Source organism: Protopterus annectens, chromosome 8.part0 (genome assembly GCF_019279795.1).
Source record: "Protopterus annectens isolate FY-2018-M chromosome 8.part0, PAN1.0, whole genome shotgun sequence".
NCBI lineage: Eukaryota > Metazoa > Chordata > Ceratodontiformes > Protopteridae > Protopterus > Protopterus annectens.
In genome coordinates this window covers 312,620,788-312,637,689 of record NC_056741.1, presented here as the reverse complement: position 1 = coordinate 312,637,689, position 16,902 = coordinate 312,620,788, and the positions used below count along the sequence as shown (strand labels likewise).

The 16,902-nt window shown below is 42.2% G+C and overlaps 1 protein-coding gene across 3 annotated transcripts in view; it reads left to right on the top strand.

Moving 5' to 3' along the window:
* The window catches only part of MRPL24 (mitochondrial ribosomal protein L24), a 307,204-nt gene that overhangs the window by 143,025 nt on the left and 147,277 nt on the right, over positions 1-16,902 (top strand). For all 3 annotated transcript variants that reach the window (XM_044079808.1, XM_044079809.1, XM_044079810.1), the window contains exon 3: positions 10,659-10,754. In XM_044079808.1, coding sequence (XP_043935743.1) covers positions 10,659-10,754 — 96 coding nt within the window. The remainder of the gene's footprint in view (positions 1-10,658; positions 10,755-16,902) is intronic.

Genomic DNA, 16,902 nt, shown 5'->3' with positions numbered 1-16,902 from the left:
TATGTAAATTCTCATAGTTCATACTACTGAATTCACATCTTGCATACCAGATATTTTCGTAAATTTCTTCAGAAATCTACCATCTTTTGTTATATTGTCCCTTCTAGATCCCCTGATACATCCTCACGGATTCATATCAAATTCCTGTCCCTACCTGTAAATAATAATCCCTGCTTAAAGCTGATTATTTCTCCCAAAATTTTCTCAAGCTCCATAATAGCACTTTTCAGTGGAATGTAAATACATACCATTGTAATCCTCCATCCTTGCCAGTAGCCCCTTACTACCACAAGCCTACAATTTTTTTTTTTGTCCTTTGTTTTTTTAATCTGTCACTATTGGAGCCCATGTAGCAATTAGTATTACTCCCCTTTTCCTCTGTCACTGATTATGTCCTTCTATTCTAATGTTGCAATATCTTTTATACGAAGGAATCCTCTGCAAAAGGCGACCCGACATCCAGCCAGTATACAAGAGCTTTAAAGTACTGCTAGTACGCGAGATGTCACACGGATAGCTTAAGAGCATGTCTGGCAAAAAAGCGATGTCCGCATGTCCAATCCTCAGAATTTCTCTGCTGCAGTCCAAATGCCTTCTTTAATTGTCTGGTCTGTTTGCCCGAGTCATTTGCTGTTGGTCTAGCTTTCAGGTAAGTGCCACATTGTTTGTTTTTTTTTTCTTTTCTCTTGATACTGCTTTCTGTTGAGGGTTTTATGTCATCCAGGAAAGTCAAGTGCCAATGTGGAAGACTGATTCCACACAAGGATCATCACAACCTGTCTCTTTCTTTTTTATTTGGGGCCTACACATGACCAGAAATCCTACTCTATTAGCCAGACCTTTGTCCCCAAGATCCTACGTAGTCATCTTTCATCCCTTAAGTTTACTTAGAAAGTCAGCGATTTGAAGCATTTAGCTAGGGAATTTATGGAGGGTACGTCTGGAACTTCTGTCGAGCCTGTGTTGAAGAGGAAGGCCAAGAAACCGGGGCTTGAATCTTCATCAGAGTCTCCTATCTCTGTCTCTGTTGAAGTTGATAAAGACCCAGAGATTTGTCCGGAGGTTGACTCTGGTTCTTTGGCAGGTACCTCATTGGACATAGTCAAGGAATCCGCTTTAGGCATGTCCTCTGAGGCTATGCAGATGTCCGCATCAGACAGTCAGGGGGAACCAAGGCTTGTTATTTCAGAAGACCCTAGGGGTCTCCCTCAAATTTTAGTTAGGGTTGATATTCCAACTAATATTATTGAGTGCAGGCCTGTGTCAAGTCCTTCAGCTTTTCACCAGGCAGGTGTGTGGTTAAAAAAAGAAGCAGAAAACCAAGCACATTTCTGCACCTAAGACTTCCTATCTGATTGGGAAACTTTTTTCTCAAGGCTTGCTTAATGCAGTCATGGCTCTAAACCTCCTTCAGCTGATCCTGTTTCTACCTTAACTTCTCCACTCAAGAAAGTTAGGGTAGTGAAATCTTCTGAGGATGAATCCTTGGCCTAATCCACTCAAATTCCACCCCCCTTGAATATGTTTCCCATGAGGAAGAGACCAGTGATGCAAATTCTGCAGTTGAAGAGATCACTTTTGGAGAAACCATAGCTAAAATGAGGGAATTCTTGGGACTGCTCTCAGGTTTTTGATGTGCAGAAAAGATTATATGATCTTTTATAAATGGACTTTCATTCCCCTTATGCTGTACCTCCAGTCTTACCAACCTTTTTGGGTGCCTTTTCTTCAGCATGTAAGACCCCAAACTCACAGGCTCCAGCCCCTAAAAGGCCTGATTACACTCATCTGGCACCTTATAAAAACAAATTTCTTTATAGACGTCCTTCAACAGATCCTGTGGTGGTTTACATTGCTTCTGAGAAAACTTCAAGGTTACTGCCATCCACCAAGCTTCTCCCTTCTGACAAGGAGATCAAAACTATGAAAAGATTAGGGAAAAAGTCTATACCTCTGCCACCTTAGCTTTGTGTGCTATAAATTACCAAACCCATATGACCAGATGTGCTTTGGCTCTTCTTTTTTAGGAAGTATTTCTAGTTGAGGCTTCAGCCACTTCCAGATGATATCAAAGAAAATGAATGGGTACTCCTTTAGACAATAGTGCTGTGTTTGGAGCTGCAGATTTGTTTAAATCATTGCAGGAGAAAGGCAAGGAACTACAGGACTTGAAACATATTTTTGTTTTGCCTTCTCCCAAATTTCAGAGGAATTATCCCTTAAAGACTTATTTTGTTAGAAAGCAAGATTGCCTTTCCACTTCTAAAAACAAAAAGGGATGTAGGAGAGCTCCTCAGTCTAAGCCCACACAGCCAGTTCCTGCCCAGAAGCAGCCCTTTCCAGACAAGGTAGTCTGCTCATCTCAGTCTTATTCTTTTTCTGTGGCTCTCCCCATCTCTTCCCAGTTTGGGAAGCTATTACTCATCTGTTCTGTCTGTTATCAAACAAGGGTACGTCATGGTCTGGAAAGGTCTTCCTCTATTCATGGGCTATCGCAACCATCTCAAGATCAGCTGCATCTGTTTCCTCTGGGACTTCAGGAGTTACTACATCAGGGAACAATCCAAGAAGTTCCTCCTCCCCTCAGAGGAAGAGTGTTTTATTCCAGAATGTTTCTCGTTCCCTCTGAGAACCATTCTGGATCTTTCTCACTTTTTTCTGAAGGTTCCTACCTTCCACATGTTGTCCTTGCAAACCTTGTTTCCTCTTATTCTTCCTTAGGCTTACATGGCCTCGCTGGACATCGAGGATGCTTATCTTCACATTCCTATTCATCCCCTTTACAGGAAATTTTTACGTTTCTCTAGTGCTTCCTTGCACTTAGCTTTGCCCTTTGTGAATACCCTTGGGGCAGTGAAGAGACCAAAGTGGCCTCACTCCTGTCATTGCTTACAGCAGACTTCAGGGCATCTAGGTTTACTCTTACCTGGATGATGATCTCATTCTAGCTCCTTGTCCAAAGACCCTGGAACAAAATTTACAGTTCACTATTTTTCTTCTGCAAAGGTTGGGGTTCACAGTAAATTTCAAAAAGTCCTTTCTTCCCCCCTCAGAGGACCACATCTTCCTAGGGTGCAGGTTGCGGACAGATGTCATGCTGGCATCTCTGCCTCCTCCAAAAGTTTAGTCTCATTTCATTTGAGAACCGACTTTGCTAGAGACATTCTTCATGGCTTTGTAAAGAGCTCTTGTGGTCCTTTCTCCTAAGCTTTGGTATTTTCCCTCATGTAAAGAATACTGCAACATTAGAACAGAAGGACATAGAATACTTGTGTAAAATCTTATCATAACCGTAGATTTGTTTTTCTATGTTGCAGTGCTCTATCCCTCTCCTTCCACCGGTGCCTGTTTTTGTTCTGGATGCCTAACTTTCTTGTTTGCTTAGACTGGCGTTCCTCCTGGGGCATTCAGTTCGGAGGATTGTATGTCGCTTTTATGCCAGACATACTCCTAAGCCATTTGTGCGACTTGTCACATACTACCAGTACTGTAAAGATCTTGTATACTGGCTGGACATTGGGTCACCTTTGGTGGGAAGATTCCCTCATGTAAAGAATACTGCAACATACAAGAGAAGGATGTCTATGTTTATGGTAACTGTTCTTTCTGCTAAATATCTATTCTGAAATCCTCTAGGTTAAATTCACATGCTCATTTCCTTCCAAATATGTCTCTTGCAGCATTGCTATTTGCCCTCTGCATTTCTTAAAAAGGAAGAAATATTGAATTATATTATCTATATCTGTAAGGCCATTCATGTTCCAAGATAGTATGGAGAGCACAACTACCATGATAAAATGCTGCTGTTTCCACTTATTATACAAGACAGTTCTTTTAATGTGTATTTCCAGCTTTTGTGTTACACGCATGTATAAATGTTTGGAAGGCTGATCATTCATACAGTTATTGTCTTCTCATCTCCATTTTAACATATGTCACATTTTCAAGACCTTGTTTTAATGACAACCCTCAAGCGAAAACTAAATGCAAAATGCCCCATTCCCTATTAACATGGAATAAACACAGAACTATGTACATCTTCAAAACATGAAATGTAATCCTCCAGAAGGGAATAATTTCCCCAATTTACAGCTGCACCTGTAGGCATTAAAATGAAGGTTACCCATGCTAAAGCACATGCTACAGCTTGTTCTCCCACTTACACTGACTGCTGCCTGTTCTTATACTCTCTTCCCCTGCCAGATATGAAAAACAACTTGTATGCTTTCAGAAAACATTGACTTTTAGCCATAAGAAAAAGTGCAGTGGTTATCTTTAAATCTTGAATTATACACTGTTCTATTAACTTCATTAAAGTATCAAGGCTGCTAGGGAGGTTGTTACTACTTATTCACTTCCCATAATTTTGAAAATTTTTTTTCACTGAATTGCTTGCCATTGTAACTTTAAATTTAGCATTTCCCTCTGCAAAGAGTACTCCAAATTCTCAAGATTAACTGCTTGGACCTACAGACAGCTTGTCTCCATGGAAGTGATGTATTCGGCAATGAATCTTTGCAAATTCACTCAGAAAAGAATTCACAGCTGCCCTGAGCTGCAGACATTTAAACTACACTGAACATTTGCCAGTGGGAAAACAAACAAGCTAATATCTTTGCAGTTGTAAGAAACTTAGCATTTTCATGGCTTTCATCATTTTTCTTATTTTTAAAGCCTATATGCTTACAAAAACACACATTTACATCTTAAGCCGAGGGTAGTAGTCTAGACATACAGCCTTGTAAAATTAAAAGAGAAAATATTCTAATTCTACATGTAATATAGTATAATATAATCCGTCCACTTTTACACCCCATACTCGCCCAAGAAGCCCAAAATCACAGTATATGAGCATTAAACTTGCTTTTGTCCAGCATTTTTTCTCGTTCTACTGTAAAACCTATATTTCTTACAACTAAAAAGTATTTGTTTGCTTTAATATCTTTAATACCTACAGTAGTCATGAAAAGACCCCCCACACACACACACCTTTAAAATACCCCTGACTACACACAACTGTTTTGCAGTTTATAACCTGCAGTTTATATCCTAAGATGTTTTGTACAAATACTAATAAAAATAATTTTACTTGCGGTTAGTTTCCCCCCTTTAGTGTTGTTCCATACATTGTCCACCAGCAAGTTTAACAAAGTCAACAGAAGTCCTTTGTTATTTGGCCACTTGCAAAACCATATTTCACAAATGTGATAAGATACTTATGATCTTACATTTGTTCACTGATTTCAGAGTTGCTGGTGGTCTTTCTGTTCATATTTATCTCTCAACACGAGACTCTGTTTCAAGTCCAAGGTATTGCTGATTCTTCTAGTCAACTCCTGTGCTTTCTTTTTCTGTCTCAAGGATTTTTCTTTGGAACATTGGAAAAGGTTTCACTGGCAAAGTCTCCCTATGAACCTTACTGTCAGGAGAATGGGAAGCAGTCTGTCCTGCTTGCTGACTGACTTTTTGTTGGATAGCATAGTTCCTCCCTAGCCTGCTCTGCATCAAAAAATGACTTTGATCTTCCAGTTAAAAATGCATTGAAGACAGCTGGGCACAGCATCATGAATGTCATACTTGCCTCTCAACATTCCCTGATTGCTGGGATGAATTTACTTCTCTTCTGCCTGTTATACAGTGATTAATCTTTTTCTACAAACACTCTGCTGTCTACAGTTTTTAGCACTTTGCCCTTCTGCCACAGTGGATCAACTCTTTCTGCTGGTATTTTGCATCTTTACTAATATAGGTCTTGGCTGCTTTCTCATGGCCAGGTTTGGAGCATACACTGTGTTCTTTTAATTAACAAATTATGCTGTGGAACACCAGTACAGTTGGTAATTTGTGCTTTCATACAATTAACACAATCTGTTCCTTCCGGTTTTTCTGGTACAGCAGAAAATCTCAGGCTTTCTCTGCGCATTCTGTCTTCTAACTTTTTTTTAAACAATTCTTTAGAAGCCTCATATTCAGCCAGCTTTTTTTTTTCACTTCAGCCTTTGATTTTTGCAGTTTATCAGTTCATCTGAATGGCTGCTTAAAGCTTCTATTTTTGTGGCCTTTTGTTGTTTGACTCTGTATATTCTTCTGAATAAATTTGATTTATTTTATCCCCTAAATTAGTGGAAGCCATCTCTTGAACCAAAGCTGAAGCTTAAACCGCTTTTTGCTGAACAGCTGCAGAATCCTTCCCAGAGAGTGTTTTCTCTGCACCTTTTTTGGTTTCTTACAGAAAAGCACACAAATGCTTACAAATGTAAGTGGCCTTGGAAGATATTGCAGTAAAGCCAGTGTTGATGGTATGCAGCATGTGGTTAAAAGAAACCAGCCCAAGCACATGGCAGTAACTGTAAACCATGTAACAGTCACTGGGAAACCCCATAGCGGAGTCCACACAGTCTCAGTTGAAGCATAAGAGTGAGTCGGCACCCAGTTTCATTGCCAACTCTCGTAATTGTGGTGCAAGTCATGAGCCTAAAAGGGAGTAATATTTAGGTTTTGGTCAGCAATGTCAGATGTGATAAGTGGAATCATTTCAAAAAGTTTTGTAAATCAAAAGGGATACATTATTTTATTAAAAGGAACATTCAAAGAAACAAGTTGATTAATTTAGAAAGCAGTGACCCTACTTTTTATATTGATGGTATCCGTGCTTCATGAAACAGTCAGTGCAGTAGATTTATGGGCAAAGAGTGAAGTATTTTGTGCTGTTCGGATAAATGAAAAACCCACAGAGCTCAAAACTGATACAAGTTCAAAGTGCAATGTTATGAGTGCAGTAACATTTGCTAGAGTATGTGCTGGCGATAAGCTTGATTTTGGCAAAGTGTGCGAAGCTTGTTGCTTATGGTGGTGAAGAGATTCAACTGAATGGTCAGTAGTACTTTCATGCAGTTCTGCTGGGAGAAGCTACAACTTATTGGGAGAAGCTCCAACTTATTTTATGTGGTCAAAAGGCATGTCCAGTCATAGGTGGCCATGTAGGACATGTGTTTTAAGGCCTAGGATCCTCTTCGTGAGGTACTTTTGTGGCCTTTCCAGCTGTTGCATGTGTCTGACGTACATGCCAAATGGGGCATTATACTCTATGCTTGGCCTAATGAGGGAAGAGTAGAGGGAAATGATGACCTCTTTCTTCCTGGATGCAAAACCCTTGGTAATGAGATATGCCATATAGAAGGACTTTCTGACCACAGTGACAGTGTGGTGGTCGAAGGAGAGGTTGCTCTCAACCTGTGTCCCCAGATCTCTTTTATAACACCTTCATTGTTCAGTGGGCTCCCATCAATGTTGTAATTTGGCAGAACGTGCAGTTGAGTGTGAAACAGTTACTAGGGAAGTCGAAACGAGATAATAGTGACATTGTCCTGAATCTCTTGAATCTCAAATGTTCCTTGTGATAAACAGCTTGATTCACCTGCCCAGAGACCTTCTATCGAGACAAACCAGAACTATGTTACCAGTCAGCAGTAGTTTATTGGTTCCACGTGCTAATAACAGATCTGTGAAAGCCCATCTGTTAAAGAAATGCCTGTCCCAGAAGCCTTATTACGATAAATCTAGCAAACCACTCAGTCCATTATTTAAAGGAGAGACCATGAGAATGCAAATGTGCAGATGTTAAGATTGGACTGGAGTCATGAAAAGTGCATGTCCAGAGCCGAGATCATACATTGTGGAATCACAAGGAGTAGAGTTTTAGGCAGAATCGGAAACATTTGATGCCATTTAGTGGGTTGTCCAGCATTTAAGTTCCAGAAGATGTTCCAGTAAATATCCCTGTTCCTGAGATGAAACCCAAAATTCCTGATATGAGTTGTTAACTGAAGACCGTCCCTGTTGCCAAACTGAGTTCTTATTACCAGACCAGGTCGCATTTCCAGACAGTGTTACAGATGCACAGCAATTTGGACATTAACATTGTGTTTGTTTCTGATGTTATTGCATGTCTTATTCTAATGTCATTTCATTGAGGGCAATCTACTTGGAGGGAGTATGTAGATCAATATGTGTGTATGCCTTTAAGAAGCTTTCTAGGGGCTTGCACAAGTGTATAAATACTGAGCACGTGCCATTTTGTAGTAAGCTGTTGCGATGTAAGTATGTATGTCTGTGTAGTCTGTCAATCAGTTTGTTTATATTTTGTAATACTGCTATCCATCGTAATGTGTTTATATATAATAAAGCATATAAACGAACTGCCCTGCCTGTCATCTGTATTAGAGAGGGACGAGCGATGCCTTTATTCTGCCTTTGTCCAACTTAGTGAGTGTAGGGTATGCCTAATGATGGAGTCACTGTACATCCCTGGTGACAGAGAAATGTTTGCATTCTGCAGCCTGATAACGTGGAGGTTAGTACGGTAGAGTTGTGTAAATGAACTGCTGCAGAGGCTCTTTGGTCCTGTTTCTTGGAGACTTGAAGTTTTGAAACCTGCACATATATTGGTTTAGTGAGATCCTTTGATCATAGATGTATGGGTGAGGTGAGTTTAATTTTTCTTTACTGACCAATTTGTGTAAGTGTGAAGTGAGTTTAGATTGTAGAACTAATTAAAAACATCTCACATGTCTTGCCATTTTACTCCAGTGGTAGTTGGTTGTCAGTATTAGGCAGTTGCCAGCTTGTTTCAGTATTAGGCAGTTGCCAGCTTCTTAGAAATAACATAAGGCTAGCAACAGAAGGGATAAAGGTAGGCTGGGCTTCCATGTTTGCCAGGTGGGGTGAATTACAGATGGCAGGATTTGTGCATTGAACCAATTTAGTTAATAGGCAGAGAAGAACTGTTTGGTAGATAAACTGTGCTGTGGAAGGGATATACTTGGTACGATAAAGGTGTACAGTCACGGATTCTTCCCTGTAGGTTCAAGCTATAATTGAAATTATGTAAAGCAGTCTAATCTGAAGGCAGGACACAGCTATAGCTTGGTGGTTGTTGTGTCTTTCGGCTTTTCCCAGTTAGGGGTCGCCACCACGTAACTCCGGTCCACTAATGATTAGCAGTAGATTTTTACGTGCTGGCTTGCCAGACCTAACGCACAACCTTCAATGAAGGAACGCCCATTCATGCATGTCGCCACACAGAAGACGCTCTGAGAATCGAATGAGCAACGTCTGTGAGGCGACAACGCTACCGCAGCACCACCACCGCAGTACATGCAGTATCCAAATTTGGCTAAATAACAATAGCATGAAAGTAGTGTAAGTTTAAAAGTAGTATGATCTGACAGTAATAAACAACTATAGGTTGGTGCAGTACAGAATTAAAAGTAATGTGGGAGCAGTGCATGAATTCTGTGTAATAACTGTAGAATGAGGACTAAGCAGGTAGTAGAAATTACATAATAAGACTATAGAGTAGCAGACTGATGCAGTCAGTAGTAGGGTTGGAGGTGGGATCTGATGCATCATGCCATGCACTTCAAGGTTTGATTGTTGCCAACAAAATGGAGAGTGGTTCAGGTGATAAAACGCATGCTTCAGATTCAGTGACCTCGGGTGCTACACAACGATTGCATCTGGAATGCAACGAAATGCAAATTTCAGTGTCGGAAGGCGGAGGTGCCAAACTGTGATGGTTTATCAGACTTTGTTGCCACATGCTTGGATACAACCAGATTTACTCTAACTAGCCTATGTATAAAGAGAAATGTGAATATGTTTAGCTGTTGATGGATATAAACTGGTCTGGGATTAGAGAGCTGTTAAAACAGTTTGAAAAACTGACATGGAGGCATCTTTTTAAAAACAGATGACCGGTCTCTGGGCAGTGCAGCTGATCTAGGATCAACAAGGTATTGTTACACTGCAGCAAAAGTGTGTACTCAGCGAAGCTTAGAGAGAAGTTATGCAATGAGTGGCAGCTTTCAATAAATATGCGAGCTAAAGACCAAGATGACTCCAGGGAAGGGTAGATAAGCTATAAACATTTTAAAACAAATCAGTTGCGTCTGTGTAATGTGCTCTGTTGGTTATTCAGTAAGATTGAATCATGGAGAAGAGATCCTTCCAGTAGTTGCGTGTAGCACTGACGTACAGCATAGAGTAGCCTAGGCCACATGGAGCAATAGATCCTGCTGTGCAACACAGTTTTAAAAGCTGCATTTGTTTTAACAGCTTCTGAGGAAAGTTAAACCTGGAGCAAGCAGAACTGCACCAGTTTCCTACTGTCTCAGGAAAATAAAGTAGCACAACTCTGACACAATAGCAGTATTAACCGATTATAATTATGTTAATTTTAAAAGTACATAGATGGATATGGATTAAATAAAACTTCCCTTGTGTCTTTGGGTTTGGTAGCAAGGCTGAATCTGGTTAGAACTGGTCAGTAGCAGTGTGCAGCAAGGAATTGCAGCACAAGGCAGCCCAGCCAAACAGTGCTGATTACATTCTGTTGTATTTTGCATTTTTTATTGTGTGATTATTCATGTGGCTTGTGTTGTATCTTCCAGGTTACATGGGAATGTGAAATAAAAATGTACAAACTTCAGATTGCTGCTATGCTTTTACTATATATTTGACGTAGTAAAATGTGTGAAAATGGCTAAAAATAAATATGTATATTTTGCTATACCTTCCATGTGACAGTGGATTTTCAGTAGCTTTTTGCATTGTTCTAACTGTGAGATACCCTGTTCTTTATAATTTGATTGTTACAGGTTCAAGTTCTTGCTGGGAAGGACTCTGGAAAGCAAGGCAAAATCATCCAAGTTATCCGACCTCGCAACTGGGTTATCGTGGAAGGTCTTAACACAGTAAGTCAAGTAGCTCAGAGTATGTGCTGTTGTGAATGTCCTGGCCATTTGTATTTTACTTAAATTACTTTTGAGATTTATACAATTAAAAATAATCATTAGTTAGAACTAAAGATGCTTATCCGTGTTACACTAGTGGTTGAATTGGTATACTACCCTGCACCTTCAAGGGATTGATCTTTGGGATTTGATGGTTATGTTCCCCAGTGGTTCTGTTTGGTTTTTCCACTATATAGAAACTTCATCTCCCCCTTCCAAAGATAAACACGTGGACGTTGTCACTGCAGTGTGTAACTTCACGAGACCTGGCCAGTGACTCCATTGTCTTCACCCATTTGGTGCATTTGACCTATTGAGGGCAAATGCCAGGCATCCGTGGGGTAGATGATAGTCTTATGAACTATTTATTCTTGACCAATGTATTTAGTCGTCCCATTCATTTTCCTGGTGTTAGATTTGGGTAGTGTGGAGATGGCCAGCTTTTCAGGATTGATGGAGTGCCCTACCACTCTAACTTGGAGTTCTCCATACCTGCAGCAGCTCTCTTAAGCTGCATTCAGTGCTGCAAACTGCACATAATGACCCATGGCATGCTGACTTTCCCCAGCCATTATGCTTGCCCAGGGGTAGCATTATACATGGTTGTACCATTCTTTGCAGGAGGTGGTATTCACTGCTTCCTGTAGATGTCAACAGCTGTGAGCCATATCACCCCACACTCCCAAGTTGAATGAACTGGTAGTTGCTTCTCACTCCCACTCTCACTGCCCCATCTCTTCCAGCATCCAAGCTGTAGTTCCGGATTGGGTCATAGTCAGAATTTAATTCCTCTGTGCCACAGAGCCAGCTATGTAATACCTTGATGTTCTTCATGTTTCACTGTTGCAGTCATCGCATTTGGGTTATCTGCCTGCAGGTAGCCCTCAGCCTGGCTGAATACCAGAGTCTTCAGATTTCTGCATCAGATGCTGTTGCTTCTTCCATGACGTCAGGTCGTCAAGGGTATAAAACATGCAGCCGATGCCATTATATCAGTCTTTCTTGCAGTGCAGTGCCTGAAGCAGTTCGCAAGTGCCGGTCAGCCGACTCCTGAAATTTTCGTTTTTGAGTTTCAGACCCGAAATCTTCAAAAAAGATAAGTACCCCGTTGGGGATCCTTTTTTTTTTTTTTTTCTTGCTCTAACAGATGTCAGAAAAAATTAACAATTGTCTTGCCTGTGGAAAGCAAATACCTCAAAAGATTTTCATTCTTACTGCATCACCTGTTTAGGCCCAGACCACGACATCCCTTGCTGTAGGTTTTGTGCCTTGTTCAACGCCCGAACTATTAGTCGTCAGGCTATTTTTTGTAGTTAAAAACTTTTGTTCTCCATCTCCGTACTCCGAAATGGCTTCGTTAAGCCGTCCGACTACCGATCTTCCAAAAAACGTAAGGATAAGGACAGAGACAGACTGCATAGGTCCAAAACTGCCGATGCTTCAGGAAAGCTAGGCGCCAGTCCACTGGTACTCAGTGAGGCACTTTCGCAGCTCCTGATGCCCGCTACTATGAATTTTCAGGCCTCTACTGAGACCCATTCAGAGTCCGGTATGCCACGAGATGCTTCTTCGACTATGGAACCTGCGGATGTCTACCTTGGATGGGTCCAGAGCCGCTGTGCAGGCACCGGCTTCTGAGGGTGTATTCAGGCCTACAGACTTTCATATTAAACCAACGGCATCATTTCCTACTAGAAGTACCGAATTCCTCAGGCCTAAAACTTGCACTACACCTAGAAAACTGACAACCAAACCGCTGACTCAGGCCCATATGCCTCAAAAACAAATGCTCAGAATGGCTGAAGACCTTATTACCTTAATTAGGGGAAGCCAGCCTTTCCCCTCTGAGACCTAGAACCGATTTTCTTTCTGATTCTTCTCATCAGGAATCTGATATCTCTGCTCCTTCTGATTACCAGGATTTTCCCTTATCTACTTATGAGGATTCTGATGCGGAGGATTCCATTCCCTCTGCTTCCCCTGCAGAAGATTTTTCTTTTGGAGAAACCTTGCATACCCTTAGAATAGTCCTGGCTTTCCCAGTGAAAATGCTCCCCGAGTCCAAAAAGAGACTTGGGGAATTCTTACTTCTGCCTTAACACAGGACTCTAGCTATCCCTCCTGTTCTGGCTATTGTAGATGATGTTTTCTTGGAATCTAGCCTTACCCCAGACACTTTACCTCCAGCTCCCAGAAAACCTGACTGGTACTACAGAGTACCTGACTCTCGCAAGTTCTTCAACAATCCTACTGTGGATCCAGAGACCATTTCCCAAGGACCAAAAGGCATTAAGGCTATTGCTGCCAAAAATCCTACCTCTTCTGATAGAGATTCTAGAGTCTTAGACCGATGGGGTAAGAAGGTATACACTTTTGCTACTTTGGCCATTAGGGCTTTAAATTGCCAGTTTCATATGTTAAAGTATCAGCAGCATATTATGGGATTACCTAAACCGAAAGTGATGATGATTCCTGACTGTTGAACACAGACTTGCAAGATTGAATGCATTCTGCAGAACAAGTTGGTAAATATACTTTGCAATGTGGTTTTGATGCTTTAGAAGCATCTTACAGGGCTGCTGTCACTGGGTCTGTACTTAGAAGGCATGCTTGGCTTAAGGGACAAAACTTGCCAGATTATGTTAAAGCTAAATTACTGGATGCACCCTTAAACCAAGACCGCCTTTTTGGCAACAAAGCAGAGGAAGTCCTCAAAAGGATGGAGGAAAAAGCTAAATCTGTACAAACTGTTAGATTTTCTACAAGTACAGCCTCCCAGATTCAGTAGGCATTGGCCTTCAAAGAACTGGTCCTTTCCAGTCCCTTCCAGGCCTTCTCAGTCCAAACCCAGGAACAGCAGACCACCAAGACTTCAGTCTCAGGCTACGCACAGATCTAAGCAGTGAGGGGCTCCCACTTCCACAGCAGGGAGTAGTAAGCCACCCCCTATGGAAAAATGGCACAATGACTTAACCTTAACCCTTCCAAAGCACTGCTCATCTACTTGCTCCCTTAGGAGGAAAGCTTGCCCTGCATGCAAAAAACTGGGAACTCATTACCCAAGACAAATGGGTTTTGAACATAGTTTCACGAGGCTACAGATTCCAGTTCCACACGCTGCCAACCCCAAATGGTTGGCCGGACCTCCCTTCAAATCAATGGGCGGAGGCCCAACAGCAGGTTCTCTCTCCTCAGTTTCAGGGCTATTCAACCTGTCCTAGCAGAACCAAGAGGACAAGGTTTTTATTTAAGTCTTTTTCTGGTACCCAGAAAAGAAAACTCCTGGCGTCCTATCTTGGACCTCTCTATTCTCAACACCTTTCTGGTGGTTCCAAAATTCAAAATACTAACTCTTCAACAGCTTCTTCCTATGCTAGCCAAGGATGCCTGGCTGGCAACCCTAGACTTAAATGAAGCTTTACCTGCATATCCCAATAAGAAAATCCGGCAGACAATACCTACATTTCAGGATGGGCTCCATGCACTTTCAGTTCTCTGCAATTCCCTTTGGCTTATCTACTGTGCCCAGGGTGTTCAGTGTCTAGTTCCAGCCATTACATTTTGCAGGCAGAGAAATATTCAAATTTACCCATACCTGGACGATGGTCTGATTCAGGCAGAAAGCCAGGACGTGCTATTACAACACCTGGCATTTGTAAAGAAACTTCTAACCTCACTGGGGTACACCATCAGTGAAAAGAAATATCACCTAGTACCCTGCCAACAGATTTGTATTCCTAGGAGCAAGCTTGAACACAACTTCCCAGATGGCATTCCTCACTCTGGAGAAACAAGTTTATTTGACAACCTACTTCAAATTATTGGCCACAAAAACTCTATCTGCAAGGAAAATACTGCAAGCTCTGGGGTTCATGGCCTCTTGCATTCTGCTAATTCCATATGCAAGACTGCATATGAGAACTCCAATGGTATCCAAAACGTATACGGTGTCAACATTCTCAGGACCTGGAAACAATGATTCCCATCATTCCTTGTCTAAGGACAGAGTTCCTTTGGTGGGCAGAGGCCTGCTACCACAACAAGGGACTCTTTCACTCTACCCCCTGCCGCCCAAACCCTAACAGATGCATCAGACTATGCATGGGAGGCTCACATGGCAGGGCAATGCTTTCAGGGCAAATGGAACCAGAGACAGATGCACCTGCATATCGGTCAAAAAAGAAATGTTAGCTGTACAGAATGCTCCGACAGCCTTCAACGACCTTATTCTTCCAGGACAAATACTGGTAAAGACAGACAACACCACAGTTATGTGGTAGATAAACAAGCAGGAGGGAACCCACTCCTACCATCTCTGCAGACTAGCCATGGCTTTGTGGAGCACGGCCTTGAGCTTACAAAGTGCACCTACAAGCTCAATTCCTGCTAGGCAAACTAAATTTTCTGGCAGACGACTTAAGCAGAAATCTCATGGACCCACACGAATGGAAACTAGAACCCAAAATATTCAACCTCTTGAGGAGAACAGATGGGGGACCCCAGAGGTAGACCTGTTTGCCTCCCCTTAGAACTACCAATTGAATAAATTCTGCACCAGAACTCCCCACAGTCAAGCTTGGAAAGTGGATGCCCTGTCCTTTACCTGGGAAAGCCTCCTGGTTTATGCCTTTCCCCCTCTGCCTCTCCAATCGAAGGTTCTACTAAAGATCAAACAGGACAAGCCAAGAACAATACCGATTGCATTAGACTGGCCATGTCAGCACCTGTACCCCCTGTTGCGCAGTCTGACACTGCTGCACCCATGGCACCTGTCCCAGACCCCTTCCCTGCTGTCCCAGCAGGTGGGTCAGATTCTGCAACCTCTGTTTCAAACCTTGAACCTTTCAGCCTGGCTAATTCCATGAGCTCTCCTCTAGCATCCCTCAGTAAGCAGGTGGGGGATGTCATTCTGGAGGCAAGGAGGCCTAGTACCAGAAAATCCTATGCTGAAAAGTGGAAAAGATACTGTTCATGGAGCCAGGCTCAGGGGATGGGCACAATGATGCCCTTACCTCCTATTCTAGAGTACTTAACAGAAATTCTCCACAAAGGCCTATCCTTCTCGTCAATTAAGATTCATGCCTCTGCCATTTCAGCATATTATAATACTGAGCCACCCCTCTTCTCTCACCCCTTGCTAAAACAATTCCTTAGAGGGGCCAAAAATCGGAGACCCCCCCAGGAGAGCTCCCACTCCAGCCTGGGACCTTAACTTTGTATTGGAAAAGTTCACCCCCCCCCCCCCTTTGAGCCAACTGCAACAGCAGAGTTGAAATTCCTTTCTTGGAAAACAGCCTTACTTCTAGCCATCACTTCAGCAAGAAGAGTGTCTGAATTACAGGCCCTCATGGCAGTGGAACCCTTCATTATCTTCCATGTGGACAGGGTTTCCTTCAGGACTAATCCTTTCTTTATGCCCAAGGTGGTGTCTAGTGTGGCCCTAAACCAGCCCATTCATTTGTCTACTTTTTTCCCTAATCCACAAAACAAAGGGGAAAGGATACTGCACTCTCTGGACGTGCACAGACAACTTAGATTCTATTTGGACAGGACTAAGCCTCTCAGAAAATCTGACCAGCTGCTAGTTGGCTTTGCTGCAGGGGCAGAGGGGAAGGCCATTTCAAAGCAAACCATTTCCAAATGGATAGCCTAATTGCATTAATTTCTGCTACAAGCACCATGGAAAACCTCCCCCACAGGGGGATAAGATCACATTCCACCAGGGCTGCATCTACCTCTACAGCATTTCTCAGAGGAGTCCCTACCAGGGACATCCTGGAAGCTGCTACCTGGAGCTCTGTACACACCTTCACCAAGCATTACTACCTGCCTACATTTTCTAAATCCAGAGCTGGATTTGCCACAGCAGTCTTGCAGGGCTTAATAGCTGGCTCTAATGCTCTTTAACTACCTTTTCCCTTCCTTAGTTTTGGGAATCAACCCAAATGCAATGACTACAACAGTGAAACACGAAGAACATAGTACAGTTGTATGCACTTACCATAAATGTGGATGTTAGTGTATTCACTGTTGCAGTCCTGGTTACCCTCTCTCCAGCCCCCTGACTTCTCTTGGCTCTACCTTTCCTTCTTGTTTGGTATACATATAT